The sequence below is a fragment of the Nesoenas mayeri genome (genome assembly GCF_963082525.1).
Source record: "Nesoenas mayeri genome assembly, chromosome: 9".
Classification (NCBI taxonomy): Eukaryota; Metazoa; Chordata; class Aves; order Columbiformes; family Columbidae; genus Nesoenas; species Nesoenas mayeri.
Genome location: NC_137557.1, coordinates 23718898 through 23737712, shown reverse-complemented (window position 1 = coordinate 23737712; position 18815 = coordinate 23718898). Strand labels below are relative to the sequence as shown.

The following is an 18815-nucleotide window of genomic DNA, read 5'->3' as shown; positions in this document are numbered from 1 at the left end:
CAAGGACAAACAGTCCTTTCCGCTTCCCGCTCTGGAGCGCGGCTGCTCCGCTGCCATGCTGGTCCTAGCAAAGATCTTCCTGTAGAGAGCAGAGCAGGTTGGGATTTTCATTCCTTGAGGAAAGTGCTGACTTCTCACTGAGAACGGCGTTTGGTAGTTTGTTTGTCTGTTTGTTTGTTTGAGTCAGGAATTGTTTCACCCAGACCTTGAATTTCTAGTTTTCTAATTTTTGTTTTAATTTCAGACAAAACCCCAGTGCAGTGAATATTCTGTCCAGGGGCTGTTTTTCTTTTTACAATGTCTGGATGACACTTTTCAGCTGCCCCTCCTAGCACAGGGCTGGAAGCAGCTGCGTTGACAGTGCTAACGCAAGATCAGGGCATTGTCAAACATCAGAAGCAGTCATGATGTGGAAAATGTCAAACTTACCCCCAACTATTGCCCCCTCACTATTACAGCTATAGCACATGTCGGTATTGCATATGTAAGCTAGTATTATTAATTCATAGAAATACAAGATTTTCAAGTCTATGTCTTTTATGAGTTTTGGGGTTTTTTTTTAGCAATTGCAATCTATCAGCTGTGTAGCAAAGTTCAGAATAATTCTTAATAGTTTTTAAGAATAAAATCTAATTTTTCATTTTTGGGCTTTTCCATGTATGTGCCTATTGAACTTATTTAAAGCATGAATTGTATATGTATTTAATTTTTTCTTTTATGCTTTTGACTATCTGGTTTCCTTAGGAAAGGCTGACTGATAAAGTAGGTTTTTTACAGTGATTGGGTTATCAGCATCATTATGTTTCTTTTGTATGAGATACAAGTTAGTTTGAGAAGTTTCTTTAGAAAGACGAGCATAGCACTTCTCTGTGTAAAACCCATAGAACTGATACTGCTTAGGAGTGGCACTCCAAAACCACCATCTGTCCCACAGATCAGATTTGAAGGTGCGAGGCTGCCAGCGGTGCCGTGGGTCCGTGCCGGGTGCACAGCTGCAAGTGCAGGGCTGCACCCCAAAACCAGCTGGGGATGGACTCTGAAGTGGATGCACACCAGGCACTGTTGTTGGATTGCTGGAGATTTCTGAGTACTACTGTGGCTACCTGCAGCTACTGACTTGGTATACTGCCCTCCTCTTCCTCACCCTGCTGTCTGTGAATGAGTGTGTCGTGGTAGCCAAAAGGGCTGCAGCTGTCATCCACAGCCGAGCCACTGTGGCCGAGTCTCCCACAGCAGCTGCTGTAGGTGCTGGGGCGGATGCAGGTGGCTGATGGCGAGTCACCTCTGCGGTGCCCTGCAGCTGGAGAACCACCTGCCTGGCGTCTGCCAGTCTTCTAACATTTAGAATTAGGGCATTGGGAAAAATGCAGCCAGATAAAGTCTCCCTTGGAAGATGTGGGCTTTGACCTTGCGGGGGTCATGCTTAGGGCAGGTTGGAAGGGAACAGCCCTGTGCTGCCAGCTTCAGCGCTATCAGCTCCAGCATTACCAGCTCTGGCACTGCCAGCCCAGCCTGGGGGGCCTTGTGTGTGGGCACCCGGCGGAGGGGCACAATGTGCATGTGGGCTCTGCAGGGCAGCTCTGCTTCCCTCCCTGCTGCTGCTCTCCTGTCAGCACAGGGTCACTCCCCAGAGTGAAAAACAAAACAAAAAACCAAAAAACCAGACAACAAACCTCATCCCTCAGCACAAGATGCAGCCAGGGTTGCTACACTGGGGGAAAAGCTCTTCCACTCTGTGCTGCGACTTTGCACAAGAGGTCTGTATGTGTGGCTGGGGGTGTACCTGTGTGCACAGTTTCAGTGGCTTGAACAGAGTCTGGATTTCATGTCATAGTACATTTGGGCTCTAAGGTCGCTTTATTTCTATTTTGAACTTCCCAGGTTTGTATGCAATCATGGAGAAAAAGCGCTCTGAAGTCCAACAGTCGAGGCTTTCCCTAGTGGGATTGTGTTTGTGTTTCCTCTTGCCATTCATGCAACACAAATACCCAGTGTGTAGAAATGCTGGATTTCTTATCAGAGATATGAGTTAAAGATGGAGAACTCATTTTAATTTGTAGCAACATACAGTTGTTATTAAAAGGAGGCAAAGATCTTACGATGTGAACATCAAAGGAATCTGACGTTATTTGGAAACAGCATTTGGTACATCGCGTCAAATTCTACAATGACTTTTAAGAAAGGCTTTTTTTTTTGTTTTTCCCCCTGGCTTTTAAGGATCTTTATTTATCACCCTCAGGGGCATTACAGTGAGTAATTAGATTGGACCAGGAGAACGACTTAATTTTACAAGAAACTCATTAATTCATCCTATTTAAAATCTTCTCATTTCACCCAAAACCCAATTATGCTTGTAGTGGCAATGATCTGGAAAGGCATTGTCTTGTGGGTATTAGGGGGGCCACTGGGGCTCCTGTGGTATTCATGTTGGGGAGACAAGGGTGACTCCCTTTCTTTGACTTTTAGGTCAAAAGAACTAGTCGCTGGGACAGCTTGACAATTAGAAAACTTGGATGAGCATTTGGAAGTAAAACAGCTGTACAATAACAGAGAGGTTCATGGTGCGGGGCAGAAAGCTCATCAAAAGAGACTATCCAAACAATTGAGTTCTATAATTAACACACAAAAATCTGTTCAGAAATGGTAATAACAGTAAAAGAGAGCTGAGAAGATGCTGCCTACTTATGTGGCAGATGCGGTTTTGTTACAATTCAAGAGAGAAAATCCATCCTCTTAAAGAATTTTTAAGAACAACATTAGAGGGGGAAAATAAAAATAACTTTTTGTTCCTAATGGTGCAGTTAAAACATGATCTTAAAATATTTCCAGACAGGGAAGAGCTATAGAAAATGTAAGCAGTGATGAAAGACACGAAATACACTATCAAAGTATTTTTTGAAGTCTTCAAACACAAATTTATTTCCTCACTGGAATTTCTAAGACTGATACTGAAATATCTTTTCTTAAATTATTTGCTTTGTCCTTCATTTCACCGAGAATGCTATTCTGAAGCATGAAGGGTTTTTCATTAAAGCTGGCTACAATCATTGGCTTAACAAAAGATTCCCCTCTTCTGTTGTGTGTGGAGGGAGATTTGGTTCAAAATTGCATCTTAAGGAATTTTGAAATTTTCATGACTATGTAGCTGATAAATTTTTCTGCTTCAAAAAATGGAAACTATTACGTTAATAGTTGCTGAAATGTCAGCTAGCTCTACGGGTTTGTATCTATATGTGACAATAGATGTTCTCAGCGGTGCGCTGGTGCGTTTGGGAAGGAGGGCGCCTCAGCAGTGCCGGTGGCGCTGGGTTGCTGGTCCCACCCTGGCTGAGGGTCCTTTCCTTGCAGGACTCGTGGGCATCGCGGCTGCAGCACCGGGATCTCGGGGGTGGCGGCTCTGCAGCCGGCGCTCCTGCGCTGCCGTGGCACCGCCGGAGCTGCTGCTTGGAGCTCGCTGTGGGACTTGTGTAAAGATGTGCATTGCATTTGAAATGATTTAGGAACTTGTCCACAAAGAGATTGGAATGGTTTCTTTATCCAAGCCTTTGCAGCATGTCAAGCCTTTTCCAAACTATGGTGGAAAGATTCACTGCCATTTCAACAAGGACAAAGCAACAATTTAAGAACAAGCACTATGGGATTTTTTTTTTCAATATTCTCCTCCCCCATCAGAAAAAAAAAAGACACAACATAGCTTATTTAAAAATGGTTAAAAACAATTTAATACATATGTTTTGTTGTAGCTGTGCCTAAAAAGAATGTAACTAGAACCCCATCCACTATGAGATGAGTTGTTAAATTCTGAAATTGCTGGCTGAAATTTTCTAGTAGAAAATTCAGCATTTGGAGCGACCAAGCAAGCAGACTTTCCAGCCCACACATGCATTCTATTTGCTTTTCTTTCTTTTTCTTTTTTTTTTTCTTTTTTTTTGAGAAAGCCATGAGGCTGAAAATCAGATTTTAATGAGAAAAATGGAGTTTGAAAAACAGCTTGTGAAAATTTGCATCCACTTTTGACTAAGTCCCATAATTCTTCAGAGCAGTTTTTGCAGTTTTAACACGAATCGAAAAAGGCAGTGTTTGACAAATCCTGTCTCACTCAGAGAGAAACAGAAGTCAAATACATGTTCACGTTAGAACTCAAAGATATCAGCATAATTATTTCAAGCTGATGCCTATTTAAAATCGATATGATTTGTTCTGAGGAAAAACTGTGAGCTTTTTCATGCTGAAAGTATTTCTATTTGAGACTTTAGCTTGGATCTAGTGCAGATGATTGTAACCTTATGCTAGTGGGTGATCTGGATGCAAGAAAAGATTTTTCTCTTAAAAAACAAAAACGAAACAAAATCCAAAAAACACACACACACACAAATAAACCAAAAAACCTAACAGAAAGAACTAATTAAGGCAAAGCTAAGGAGCTGAATTCCAAGTTTGCATTGCACATGTGAACAGCTCTTTTTACAATGGTATCTTTTGAAAGCTGTGCAAGAACACCATTCATGGCAGGTCTCACCCAGCAAATCCTTCCCAGAAGAGCAGCTGCATGAAGATTTGTCATGAGCGAGCAAGTAAGATTTTCAGGGAGCAGGCTCTGTCCAGGCTTCTTGTTTGCCTTCTAAATCATTAACCTTCAAAAAAAGCCCATCCATAGCCTGCCCAGGCGCTGGTTGCAGTAGGTGTGTCAGCTGTACTTCATGCTAAGAGCAGCGCTTACAGGACTAGATGCGAATTTTTAAGTGACGGTACCATGGAGCTTCTAGAAGCAAAGAACTACTAGTTTAATGCAACACATTCCCTAATGTCTTTTTATGCCACGTGCTGAAATGTGGTGAATCTCTGAGCGTGCTAAAATGAAGAAAACTAACTGTTCTGGAGTAGGGGATTTTTGCAGCAAAATGGCTGTGTGTGCTTTAGGAGCAGCCACTGTGTTTGGAAAGCTTTCTTCAGGTCTTGAAATATTAATGATCTTGGCTTAATATAGTAGAAAACAAAATACAGTGCATGAAACGGAGGAAAAAATCCTTCAATTACAGACCGTTGACTGTGCAGTACCCACTGTATGCATCTATTCCCTTTTAAACCAGTGAGTCTGAAAAGACTGAGGAGGACGAATGGCTGCAAAAATCTTTACCTGTGACATTTTTCCTACCTTTACAACATGTTATAGCCTGAACAGGATCTTCACCTTTGTACTAGGTTGTTTATGATAGAAGTAGTTTAATATTAGGAATATGCAAGAGACAGCTCTTTGTTTAATAGTTTCTGTGAACTATGATTTTTGTATTAACAGTAATGTTAGGGTTTACACACTGTATTTGAATAACAGCAAGAATTTTGTGGATAAGAGCAGTCAGCCTGGTCTCCTCTTGTATTTTGTTTTTCTGTGCCTCATCTTTGCATATGCCAGCAAGACTCCTCCTGTCAGTGTCTGTCCTGGTCATATACAGGCTTAGGTGTATTTCTGGTCCGAGCTGTGACACTGAAAACCCGGAGTAATATCTCAGATCAGAATCTGCCACTTGACTGCTGCTGTTGTTAAACCAGATACAAGAGGACACGTAGTGATAGTAGAACTCACTCACCAAATATTGCAAATCACATGAAAAATGAAAGGTAGTTTTCCATGCCTTTTTATTTTTTCCTGGGTAATTCACATCACAAGCAGAATAAGCTATTTCATACAAGTTGTCTTTGTGTACTGTGGCAGCCTGGCTGATCGGCTGTACCCAGTGGGTCTGTATTTGTGTTCAGGGACTAATGGTCTCCGATGTGGGGAGGCTGGGTTTGACCCCCGTGATTCTTCCTGCCAAAGCTGTGGTTTCTGATGTTAATCGAAACCCCAGGGCTGTTTGAAGCATTGCCAAAAAGCACCTTATCTAACAATGTGATGCATGTAAACTCTGGAAGCATAAATCTTCTATGAGCGATGTGTTTTTATAAGATCCCCCGGTCCAGTGACAGGCACAGCGAGGGAAAGCGGACTGAGCTCCCAGTGCTCTTACAGATGGCGCACGGCACGTCGTAAAGTCAGGACTTGTTAAGGAAATTCCAAAGATGGCTTTGGTTAATAAGAATGAAGTACCTTGCTGTTTTATAAATGTGTTACTAAAATCCCTCTCTATTTTCCACTGGGGGGGCTTCACAAGAGAAAGAAGGACAGAATGAGGGGGACCAAGGGAAGGGTAGAACAGAGAGAACAAGCTGCGGCTGTGTAGAGGGCTGTGCCCCGTCTACTGGAGCCTGTGCATAGCAGGGGAACCCCAAAGGTAGCGTTGGTGTTAAACAATGAGATGTGAGAGTAAGTCACGCAGTAAATACTGGGAACAACTGTTCCTTTTTACATGTTTGCATGCCTGGGTATCTTTCCCGTTCTCTGAAGCACTGAAAGCCAATGGTGATGGTGGGCTTTTATCTGTAGCCAAGGGAGAAATTTCTAGGATGACATACCTGTTAGCCACTATTGAAATGTGTTATTAATGATGCTAATGAGTTTTTTCCAAGTGATGTAAGCGTAGCCATCCGTGTAAGCATTGCATTTCTGAAGACGATGTCACCGAAAGCTTGTCAGCTGCCCGTGGGACCTGGTGGCAGTGGTGCAGATACTGCTGTGCCCTGGCTCCCAGGCGGGGAGGGCTCTGCTGATTCCTCCCGGGGGGAGTAAGAACCAAATGAGTTCTGCCTTGCCAGGAGGGAGAGGTGCCATTTCCGCACAGGGGAGGGTGAGGGCCTCGCTGCCAATCCCAGTGGGTTCCTGTCCCGCTCCCTCTTAAAAATTGGCAGTGACTGGCTGTCAGCTGCCATTCCTTAAGTGGTCATAGAATAAACCAATTGCACCCCTTTTGTCATGCGCTCTGTGTATGTGTGAATGCAGGTGGACATGGGTTAAGCATCATGCAGCTCCACAGTCAGCACAAAAAGGCAGCTGATTTTCTGGCAGTGTCAATAGAAGAGTATATTTTTTTTTTCTTCCCGCCCCCCACCCCCCAGGTTTTAAAATGGCTCTTGTTGGAATTAGAAATCAGTATCCCCTGACATAGGATTACTCATTAAGACTGTGATGATTGTTAATTCTTCACCTGCGGCTAAGAGGACATCATTAGATCTCTTTGAAATGTCTCCTGCCTTGATTTTGAATAAGTAAGCCAGCAATTTATGATCACAGCCTGGGCAAGTAACACTCTCCCTTCCTGTTCCTCCATCTAGCTTGCAAAATTGGATACTACAAGGCTCTCTCGACAGATGTTGCTTGTGCCAAATGCCCGCCTCACAGCTACTCCATCTGGGAAGGCTCTACCTCCTGCACCTGCGATCGGGGCTTTTTCCGAGCTGAAAATGATGCTGCCTCCATGCCCTGCACTCGTAAGTTGATCTTTGAACAGTCTCTTCCCCTTTTATCATCCATTTCTTCTCCCATCTTTCTTTTGCTATGTATGTCGGAAATATCGCCTGCAGATGTGTCTCTAAGAAGCGTCTTCTTAGAGCAGCGTTCAGTAGCTCTTACAGCTCTTTGCAGATGCAGTTTACATTTTGGTTTACACTTCTTGGAGAGAAAGTTCTCAGCCCCGAATCTCTAACAGTGACATGGTTGCACTGACCCTTAAGAGCCCTACAGTCTAAATAAATCAGGACACTGTAAAGAGACAAAGCTGCAGAAGAGGAGTGACTCCCACACCTCAGTAACAGAGTTTGGAATAAAATATGGGTTTAAGTTCCAGTTTGAGGACCCGTCCAGTAGATCACTTCACCTTTCATCTCTTTCAATATTGATATTTGTAGAAACTCTGAAAGCTTTTCTCATAATTGTGTGACCTAGAGTAAATAGGTAATATTTATAATCTCATTATAGATCTAATTTGCTCAAAATAAAGCTGGTGACCCTTAGGAACATAAAAGTATTCCTCTGGAAGGGGTGTTAATAATAAGTCTTAAACCTTAATGAAAGAAATACCCAAAGTATTCTTTATTTTATCCTTTGTAGATAAATGCATCATGTAAAGCAAAAGGAGCTCTTTTTAGTTTCACCAAAATGCCTTCAGCAGGGAGAACAAGAGGTGCCGTGCACTGAGCACACCCACGGGGGTGCTGGAACAACTCCTTGTTCTATGTGGTGGTTAAGGGCTCACGCAGCCAAAGACCTGGGATTCCAGCCATGCCCCGGTGTTAAATCCTGATGATCTAGTTCTTTGGTTTTCATGTCTATAGGAGCAGAGCAGTTTGAAACAATAAGTGAAAGGGCTGTATTTCACCAGGGGATATCCATGTGTGGCTTTCCCTGAAAGCTATTGGAAATGCTTCCAGATTTTTGGAGTTCAGCTGTATATTTATGTAGAGAGTGTGTGTGTGTCTGGGAGTGAGGGAACACTGAGAGATTTCTTTTGTAACGTTTTAATATATTCCAAATTCATTTTGGAGAGATGACTCACATTTATTTAAATCTGAATTTCTCCCTTACAAGGCAGAAACCAAGTATGTCCATAACAAAGCCAGCACTCATCCCTTCCCCACACCCCCTTGATTTCAGCTCTTCTTCAGTGATCTCCTTTTCAGCTGTCAGTTTGGCTGGGTGCTGGTTAAGCAGGTCTGGGCATAGCCAGGAGCAGCTGCTTTTGCTCAGTAGGAAAGCAAAGAGGTCTGTATATCCCTTGCCAAATGTTGACTGGGGATGGAGGTCTAACTGTATTGTGAAACCCTGCTGAAGTGGGTAGGAACATGCCTTTTATAATACAATTTACACTAGGAGATATAAATCTTCACTACATTGATAGGAAAAAATGTCTTTTTGCAACAATAAAACTGTTGCTCAGAAGTACGCCCTAAATAACATTATACCCACAAAAGTTTCTCAAAGCCCTGGTCCAAGTGGGTGATATCCTGACCAAATTGAAATCAAATTAGGAATCAACTGGTTGAATTTAAGTAGGCTTGTGCAGTGAGTGAAATATGAGGAAAGAGCAAAACACTTCCAGATGCGGGAATTGTGAGCAAATGATAAATCTATTTGCTTGTATTGCAAAATGTACCCCTGCAAGCTTAGCCCTTTTTTGCCAAGTCTTGGGCCTGCTTCTGGCACCCTTCCCCATTCTTGTCTTCAGAGGTCAGTCAGAGTTGAAGTCACTGATCTTGGTCTTTTACCCTGAAAACATGAAGAGGGAAGAAGAGAAGGCAAAGGCCATGGTGCTGGCCTCAGTCTTCATCTCTGCAGCAGCCTAGGAGGACTCAGCGCACAGAGACGAGCCAACACCACAATCCCACGGACACTCTGGAGGTCTCATTTCATAGCTTTGAATTTTCCTGTAGCTTCAGGGCTTCTTTTTCTGTGATCCAAGGTGAAGGATGACACAGAGGTTATTTCTGAGCTGGCTTGTGGGTCAGCTTTGCTCCATCTCCGACCGCTGTGCTCACTAATATCCCCTCTTTGAGGTCTGCCTTAGCTGTGTTTGAACGTTGCTACGGTGGTGGTACTCGAGGCAAGTGTTCAGAGGGCCTCTGCTGAAAGAAGCCCCTCCGGAAGAAGCTCCTCGTTTGTCTGCCTTTCCCGACAAGATGTGGAGACAGAAGGGAGCATAAACATCAAAGGTTCTTTCAGACGGTTTCAGGCTCTAATCAGTTCTTACCAGTTGGTTAAACCAGGTGACAAACCCAATTCCCTTGTGATGACAGCCATAATAATCAGGCATCTTCTTTGTTCATTATGCTCTCTTTACCCCTGGTATTCTCATTCAGCCCTGCACTTAGTAATCGCTCAGTGTGACGGCACACTAATGAAGAAATAAAACACAGTATCTGAGATCCATTCTTCTAGCAAAAAGATAGACTCTGCTCCACTGGTTTGTAAAATCAGGTTTCTGTTCACTTGGAGAACTATTAGACCAGGTGAATAAAAGTAACATTGGGTAATCTGGACAGAACACCTGGAATGGACTGTGGATTGATCATTTCTTTATTATTTCTAAACACTTTTTAAGATTAAGAACTTCAGCCTTCTTAGGATGTGTTTTTGTAAAGCTTTGACCCTTGACTATTGATTTCCTTTAGTAATAAACTGTCTGGCCTCATCACTTATCTTGCCTTCTAGGTTGGGGAAGGAAGATGGTTATGACTTTCCATTAGCCTGATTGTGCTAGTGGATGAAAGGGAATTGGAGAATTCCCCTTCCTTTTCCTTTCCCTTTCTCGCAATTCCCATGGTAAGTAATAAAAGCAACACCTACTTCCTGGTGCTCTGGTCAGCAGAGGTGCTCCAGAGCTTTCTCATTCCTTAACACCATCCCTGACATCTCCGTCCATTGTTGAGTTGTAAAAACTGTGCCTAACCTTCAGGTAAGCCAGGCATCCAATCTCAACTCAAACTCTAGTTTTAGTATTCTGCTCTATTTTAGCTCTGCTAGAGTAGGCAGTTATGTCTGGCTTAAAGCCTGTACAAGGAAGGGCAGAATGTGATGGGACGTGAGCGTAGGAGACAGTGGAGCACACTGTGTTGGAAGGCCAGGTGTAGATACCCTGACATACACATGTTTATTGATGCGTCTTTTTCCCAAGTTTCCCTCATGGGGATAATCATCAACGTGTCTGTCACCACCAAGGAGCAGAGCTGCCCTGGATGTGCTGCTTTGACCTAACTCAGGAATTTAGACTTTCAACTCTGAAGCACAGTGGGCTTCTCAGCTGTGTGCTTGGGCATGAAGATGGTCTGATTGACTCGTAATACACTTGAGCACAAACTGTGAAAAACATGGACGCTTTTCTTTTTCGGAAGCATACCAAAAGTTATATTAAAACAACTATTCAGACCTTCATTTTATTTCAGCATTTGCTGAGAGGACAGGTGTATCGTAAGGCTATAACAATCTAACGCAGAATGAAATGCCTTACCAACACACAAATCTATGAGGCTGGAAAACAATCAGTCTCAATCATGGTCCTCATCCCTGAATCTCCTTTTCTGGAAGGAGATATTCTGTGAATTGCAGCCTGGCGCAGGCAGGTCGGTTCCCATCCAAGTTATGGCGTTGCTCCTGCGTCCCATTAATGAGTTGGGTCCTATAGCTGTTCTTAACAAACAATGCTTACATTAAGAGTGAGTACGGGATGGTATTGTATTGTTTTTATTGTCTGTTCAGTTCAGATTATTAATGATTTTTAATTGGGAGCCCTTTACAAAAGAGAGATTACCAGCATAGACTGTCCAGCTTGAAAACTGTCTCAGTAAATGACCCTGAATAATTCAGTCTGTTGAGCCACCCAAACAGTGACTGATTGATTGATATTTTGGTGTGGCCTGAAGTATTTCTAAAATGGTTGCATTTAAGACAGTTTATACCAGAGAAGCTTAGAGATAATGAGAGCAAATTTAGTGAGATGCAAGAGAAAAAGTGCCTGCTTTAAAAGGGCTTTCTACAGCTTAGCTTATCAAGAAATCGAAGACCCTGATTTCGAACAGCAAACGTTACTTACTTGTCTTAACATTCGCCTCTTCTAATTGAATTTAGTGCACTGCTGTATTTCCTTCAGAAAGTATATTGTTTTTAAATTACCATTTCAGTGCTATTACTCAAGGCTTCTGCTTCTAATGCTTTCTGACAGTTATCAGCATAATGAACCGTAATGAAATGATGAGCAATCTACAGTGGAAACTCAATGTGGATTCCACTAGAGCTGTGTGACTGTGTTGTTAAAATTTGAATGCACATTAAAATAACACTGTCCTTATTTGTTTCCAAGGTCAAGGCTTTAAAAAAGGTCTGAAAGGTCTAAACACTTCAATTTTGTCGATGTTACATTCTAATATACATCTCTAGCGCAATCTTCTGTTGCATTTCATGTATCTCAGAGATAAATATTTGACCTGCATTTTCAAAGAAGAGTGAATTTACCTACCTAATAACTGTGCTTGCAGATGAGTAATTGCACAGGAGCTGATTATTCGAGCATATGTTTATTATGATTGCTTAGACTTCTAAATAAACAAATGTGCTCTTTTTCCTTCCACTTGACTTGTGCCTCTACTGAATTTCCAGACAGATGCCGATTATCACTGTTCTGGCTTTTAGAAGAATAAGAAAGTAGGGTGCAACACACGGTCATGCTGCCTAGTAGGCTGTAGGTAGCTTTGTGCCGGCTTTGCCACGCTTCCTTCCCAGGGTTTGCGCACTGGATCTGGCACCACTTCAGTCCGACCTCTGCTGCTGTTCTCTGTTGTATGAAGTATATGCCAATACAGCCTCTGATGTTCAGAAGTTAAATTTATGACATAATAATTCTTCCACGTCTTTATATGTGTCTATAGCTTAAGTAAATTATTTTGCTCTTAAAAAATCGTATAAGGTTGTAAACAGTAGGTCAAAATGCCTTTTAAGGTGCAGTATGGCAGTTACAAGAGAAGAGGGAATAGTAAGTAGGCGGTATGAAAAGTATGATTTTTCTTCTTCATATAGCCTGGGAAAATAGACCATCCATCGCTGCCAGACTGAGAGAAGGGAATTGTGAGTGATGGGAATCTCAAAGGAGAAGGCTGTCTGCCCTTGTCTGTGGTGACAGGCTGAAGGAATTGAGAAAACGTTGAATAAGAAGGGGAGTGGTTATGGTTTGAACAGAAGAGAAGGGAGTAATTTGACAATGTGTGTTTATAATCAGTAGACTTAAAATCATCACTCTTTTAAGTACAGCAACTGTTTATTAGCTGTCTTCTGATTTTCTGGCTAGGGCCTTAAATTAACAGAGACATTTACTCAATTAAGTGGGGGCTTTGATTTGGTTAGTCAGGACCCAGTTCTGTAGAGTCGTTGAAGTAAATTAGAGGGCTAGCAGAATAAGAAATTCAGCAGCTGAGCCAATGACAGAATAACTTATTTTTCTGGTTGGATTTTTTTCCTGTCAGACTGTCAAATAACTTTCTGGTATCCACAGCGGAATTCTTTTTATCTCAAAATAGTGAGTGAGCAGAGGTGGTATTGTCTGCAGCACAGCATATTACAGTAGATGAGATAACATGTCTTAGCATACGTGGCAATGCAAAATGTTCTTCTATGGCGGTTTTTGGAAGAGAAACCCAGAGCCCACAGGGGTGGTCCCTGTAATCACCAGTTTTCCCACACCTCTGCCAGTGGTAACTGGACCTCTTCACTTAATGCTCTTAGCCTGGACAGAAGATGAAATATCGGTTGGATTGATCTCTAGGTGAAAGGAGCAAAGCCTATTGTGAAGCTGGTAACCAGGGTTCTTTTGGCAAGCCAATAGGAAATCGTACGTGCCAGTAAAATGGGCATTTTATCACTGGCACTGGTCCAAGATTCCTAGCTTGGCAGAACTCCCACTGAAGTCAAAGGAGTCTTGCCTGAGTAAATAAATTAAGAATTGTTTTCCAAATCATTTGCCATATTAAAACCCAGTTGTAATGCTAACTGTGCACAGAAAGGGGAAGGAGGGTGGAAATAGAGCAGATGACTGATATTTCAAGTGGCTGCTGCATCTTGCGGACTGTTGACTTTGGCCTCACCATTTGTAAAAACACGTAATCCATAATGATAAATGGTCAGGACTAGCCAGGCAGACAAGAAGCAAAGGTTGTCCAAACTGTCAGTGCTTGTGTAAATTAGCCCACAGCAACAGGAGACCTGTCCACAACTGCTGAAAGAAGCAATTAGTGGCAGCAACATATACAACTGTCACAGGAAAGCGTGGGCTTTATTTCTGAGCCTAAACTTACACAGCCCAGGTGTTTACTCTGCGTTATAACCTGTCTTTCAGATGGTTAAAGATCAACAACAAAGGCTTATCTGAAGGGCTTTGCAGCTCACATGCTGAAACATTATTGACAATTCCACAATTATACATGTTTAATGAAGCTTTAAAAGACGGAAAGAGGAGGCCAAGGTGCTTTTTCTTGAAGGCTGTGCCTGGCATCGCTTTTGCCAGGCATTTCAGTGAGGGAACTTAAAAAGAGTTTAAAGACATCGATTATTTAATTACTTTTTTTTGCATCCACTCTGAAAATAGTAAATTCTGTTTCACACACAGCCCTGCCTCCAGGGAGTTGAGTCTTAGGATCATGATTGAGTTCAAGAGTATTGATTAGGATTGTTAAAGGCTGTCCAATAATGGTGTTGTACGGCCTCGTTGATAGAGCGGCAGTCTGGTCCCATTGGCAAGGCGGCAGCACGACCAAAAGCCTGAGCGGGGCTGCGCTCCCTCTCGATGCTCCAGACAGATCCTTCAAAGGCAGTTCAGGCACTGCCAGTGACATTTCAGTGCTCTTGCTAGATATGCTCCAGAGATCTTTAGAATTGTTCATTGTATGGATCTTTTCTTTTTTACAACTCTTTATTTGTTCTCTTTATTCTCGCTGTGTTGTACACAAAAGCTGGCTTTCAGGTCTTGTATAGCAGAAGATGTGCTAAACTTTTCACTACTTCTAGTTAGGTTTTCTTGCTATTAGACAGTTGGATGGTTACTCCCAGGTGCTGGCTGCTCGTGTAACTTATCAAAGACTTTGCTGCTCCTCTGTAGTACATTCAAGGCCAAGTCGCTGCTTCAAAACTGGCCGGTTTGTACTAGGCTCCTTTTAAACTTATTATGTAGCAAATTAGCTCAAGATTCCTGAATACCCTGGGTTCCCTTTGAAATCGCCAGAGATGAAGAGGGTCAGTGTCTCTGGAGCAGGCTCATAAAAGGGGATCCGTTTGTCAGTCCCGCTCCAAAGCCCACTGCAGCCTGCTGGTCTGCCTGATTCACTGTGGTTGACAAACACCCGTAGCTGGCACTCTGCTGCATTTAACAGTGTGTTTATAGGGTATTCTCAGTTTCAGGGTGAAGTTAAAAAGCTTCAAATTGCTGCATGTTATTGTATTTTTTTTACTGTTTGTTAGAATAGTTTTTAATCCTTATCAAGCTAAGGTCTACTTTTTCTGCCTCAAAAAAAGAGAGGTGATATTTTCCTCAAGGAGAGTGTGGGAATGGTTAAAGAAGATTAAAGTCTTTTCTACATGCTTGAGGCTTTCTGATGTCTGGTGGGAATTGCCAATGAAGCTTCCTTCCGATTTCACACTGTCAGGCAAACGCAGACTGAATGCAGGGTGACAACCCACTTGAAAATAATTATCCATTGCCCTGGCTACAGGGACATCCGTTACCTGATAGAGAAATGTGCTTTTACACACGTGCACACACAGACTGAGTGAATTATATTTTTAATAATTTTCTCCTTCCAGGGCTCAAAAGCCTCATTCTGCTTGTTGTTAAGCCACATACATATCTTTTGAAAGGATCTTTGTTTTAAAGGAGGGTACATTTTAAATGCACTGGTCTAGTGACTGACAGGATGCTCATAGCAAAGGCTTGCCTTCTTGAGGATGTGTATTTGAAATATCTCCATTAGCACTTCCATGGAGAGTGTGGGTTTCGGTTTGTGTTTTTAATAGATCTCCTCCCACAGATACATCTTTCAAGGTAATAAATATTAACCATACCATAGGTTAGTAGTAAAGAGATGGGGTTAGAGTCCAAATACTGATAATATCTGTTTTGTCCTTAATGAGTAACGTTGCTGCCAAAATAATCTACTACCACTGTTAATGGCTGAGGACTAAGCTGGCATAAAAAAGGAGCTCCTGGTAAGGAGCCCTCTGCCAGGGACATGCCAAGACGGAGGAGTGTGGGCAGGCAGTTGTTGTGGCTGGAGAGAGCTTTATTTTGGGTGCCATCAGAGTGGGTTTCTCAGAAGTGCTAAATTCAGTTTAAAGGCATTAAGTGTCAGAACCCTGCACTGAGATGTTTTTTGGCTTGTTTTGTGATAAGTTTTTTTTTTCAAATTAAGAAAATAGTATGAAATGGCTACTCATGCCAGATAAAATTGGCCAAACCAAAGCCCACTACATTATCTTCAGTGCTTTGTCCACTGGACCTCTGAGAATAGGAAAAAGAAATTTTTTACTCACCTATAACTTAGATGAACAAAAGCTGTTTGTCCCAAATTTGGACGTGCTACTTGTCTGCCAGTGGTATTCTGGCATCCTGTCAGCCTGGGACAGCAGAGAACCAAGCTGCAAGGTCCTCCTTATTTCTCGTCAATTTGTGGGACAACAAAGTCACTCAGAAGCTGTTTTGCTGGGAATCAGTTTTCTCTTCTCTTTTCACCATGCTTTAATCCACACCTCCTAACCATACACTGTTGCTGAACTAAATTAACTGGTTTAGTGAAGACAATATTCTGTATGTCAAACAAGTCTGTCTGGTCCAGTTGTAGAAAACTGTAATTGAATTTACTGCATACACCCACAGAGACTTTTAGAGAAGCACCTTGTTGGGCAGATCAGTAATAAAAAAGGAAGATGTAAAATCAGGGATATTAAAACCTTTGTCATAACCATTTAAATACAGTTCCCCAGCACAGTGCACTTAGAGTTCTAACCTCAGATCCCAGGGTTAGTTTCCAGAGGTATTTTTCTGTTGCGTAGATCGGTCGGGTTTACAGCTGTAGGGAGAAAGGGTGGGCTGGCTTGGTTTGGAGTCTGTCTGCGCAGCCGACAAGTCGTGCCTGTCTGTCTGTCTCGTTGGAGTCCCTCCAGCTCCAGGAGCCCAGCTACAGCACAGCCTTTGACGTGGGTTTGTGGTAAAGAGTTTGTCAGGGGGCAGGCACTTGCCTTTGGGCTGATGGCTTGGTGGCGGTGCTGAGGGCTCGGTGGCGGTGCTGAGCTTGCAGCTGGTGTAGCCTTGTTAGACCCAGTCCCTGGGCATGCTGAGGGTCCTGCTGCCCGTGCTGCCCTTCGGCAGGCACGAAGGGCTGGGTGCGACCCATCCCTGAGGGCAGCAGGAATGTTCACTCGGTTGCAGCTAATCGTCTTCATGCTATTTGCCTTTGAAATTGTCCATTGCATTCAGGATAGACTTCCCTGGCCGAACAATTTCGCCAGTTACACTAGGTCGAACCTCCTCCACTTGCACTGTTATCTTGTGCAGGCAGGAGAGGGGCTGTGGGATAACCTCCTCAGCAGGATGATGTCTGAACAACAGACAGACTTTGAGCCGACCAACCTCTGATGGTCCCTCAGTGTGTAGGGCAGCTGATTCAAATGCAAAATATTATTTTCCTTGCAAATAAGCAGTTTACTGAAACATCGTTATGCCCAGTGTCAGTCTGCAGCCTGCTTTGCTTCACAGCCGTGGCCCCCCTACCACCTGCACCCCACCGGTGTGCCCCAGTTTGGACAGCAAGTTCATTACTGGCTCTTCACCAAGGAAGGTGTATGTGAGTCACTTTGGTGCTCAGATCGGACTTGATCCCTGGTGTGAATCACAGAGGTCCTTTACTATGACCACAGAGAGCTGGCACACAGGTTAACGTAGCACATGGAGATTTCCTGTGGGGTGGAAGTGGGAGGGAGCCCATCAGGTGTTGATATGTGCCCTTGTCATGGTTTTCATCAGGGCTCTTGTCACGCTTGCAGTGATGTGTGGGAGGCTTCTGACTGGAGAGGGACAAGTATTTTGTAAGAAGGGAGGGAGAGAAATATTGATGGATGAAAAGTTAAAGTGCAGCCTGAGATTGTGGTGAGTGCTAAAATACATCAATCCTTTTAGTACAAGTCATGCTTATGCTATTAACCCCTTAAAAGCTCTAGTCTTCCTGAATATTCATTTGACATAGGATACAACATTGTCCTCAAGACAGACAGATCTGTCTGTCTGTGGGTGAAAGAGACAGAGAGATGTAATGGCTATAGCTTATTGCAGCAAGAGAAAACCAAACAATCTGCATTGCCCAATATGTTTAAGTAAATCTAATAGGAGGGTTGAGGGAGATAGCAAGATTAGCTTGACAAAGATTGTTTGTTGCTAAACAGACTCTTCAGTGTTTCCCTCAGCCCTGACACACACAATGAACTGCTCCACCCAGGGCCTTTCCATTTGCTTCATGGCTCAGTTGATTTGATGGGTTTATTGTGAAGCGAGATTTATGGACCCCAGGAAGGAATAAAATTAAAAACTTCCGTTCCCTGTGTTCCCACAGAGGAGCCCCCCATGTCCTCTCACGATGCTGGTAAATGCGCTGGATGAGGATCCTGTGTTCAAGCCCCATGGTCAAACCGTGTCCTCTTTGCAGTCCCCGACAGGAGAACTGTGAGCAGCTCTGCAGGTCCATTCCTTGGGTTCTGTTGTCTTGGGCAGGGAAAACAAGAGCACCTGGCTTCCTAGCATTATAAAATGAGCTTTAAAATTAGTTGTTTTCAAAATAATGTCTAGATTTTTTTAATAGATATTATTATTATTTCTGTAGGAACTGTCATGTTTTTCAGCTCTTCTGGGCAGTATGGCAGTGCTAGCTCCATGTGTGCCGAATGACTCATGCAAGAGCATGCTTCCATCAGCAGGAATTTTAATAAAAATGCTGTAAATCATGTAAATCACTTGAGAAAAAAAATCCCAGAAGTTGGCACCATTGTTCCAGAGGCACAGCTCCTTGCCTTCCCTCTCATCTGCCCCATAGCTAGAGTTTTCTGCCCGAGGATGGAGGGTTTGTGTGCTGGGGGTTGTCTGGCTGGTAGGACGCTGTTCCTGCAGATCCTGCTCGCTGGTTTCATCTGGGAACCGAGTGGTACCTCCGGCTGCCACAGCCCTGGAAAGGCTTTCTTCTCATCTAGTGGCAGCGCCTCTGTTTCAGAAACAAAGCAAATCCTGATCAGCATTGAAAGTGCAGATATGCCCTGTGTTTCAACATCTGAAACCGGGCCCATCCATCTGAAATGATTCCCCACTCCCAGTGCCAGCAGCTCCATTGATAACTATACTCCAGAAAGAAAAGAAATTGCTTTTCCC

The 18815-nt window shown here is 43.1% G+C and overlaps 1 protein-coding gene across 1 annotated transcript in view; it reads left to right on the top strand.

Moving 5' to 3' along the window:
- EPHA4 (EPH receptor A4) overlaps positions 1–18815 on the top strand; it is a gene marked incomplete at its 3' end in the record, with an annotated part of 97903 nt that overhangs the window by 33401 nt on the left and 45687 nt on the right. Inside the window, exon 4 of the mRNA XM_080349820.1 lies at positions 7210–7365. Coding sequence (XP_080205946.1) covers positions 7210–7365 — 156 coding nt within the window. The remainder of the gene's footprint in view (positions 1–7209; positions 7366–18815) is intronic.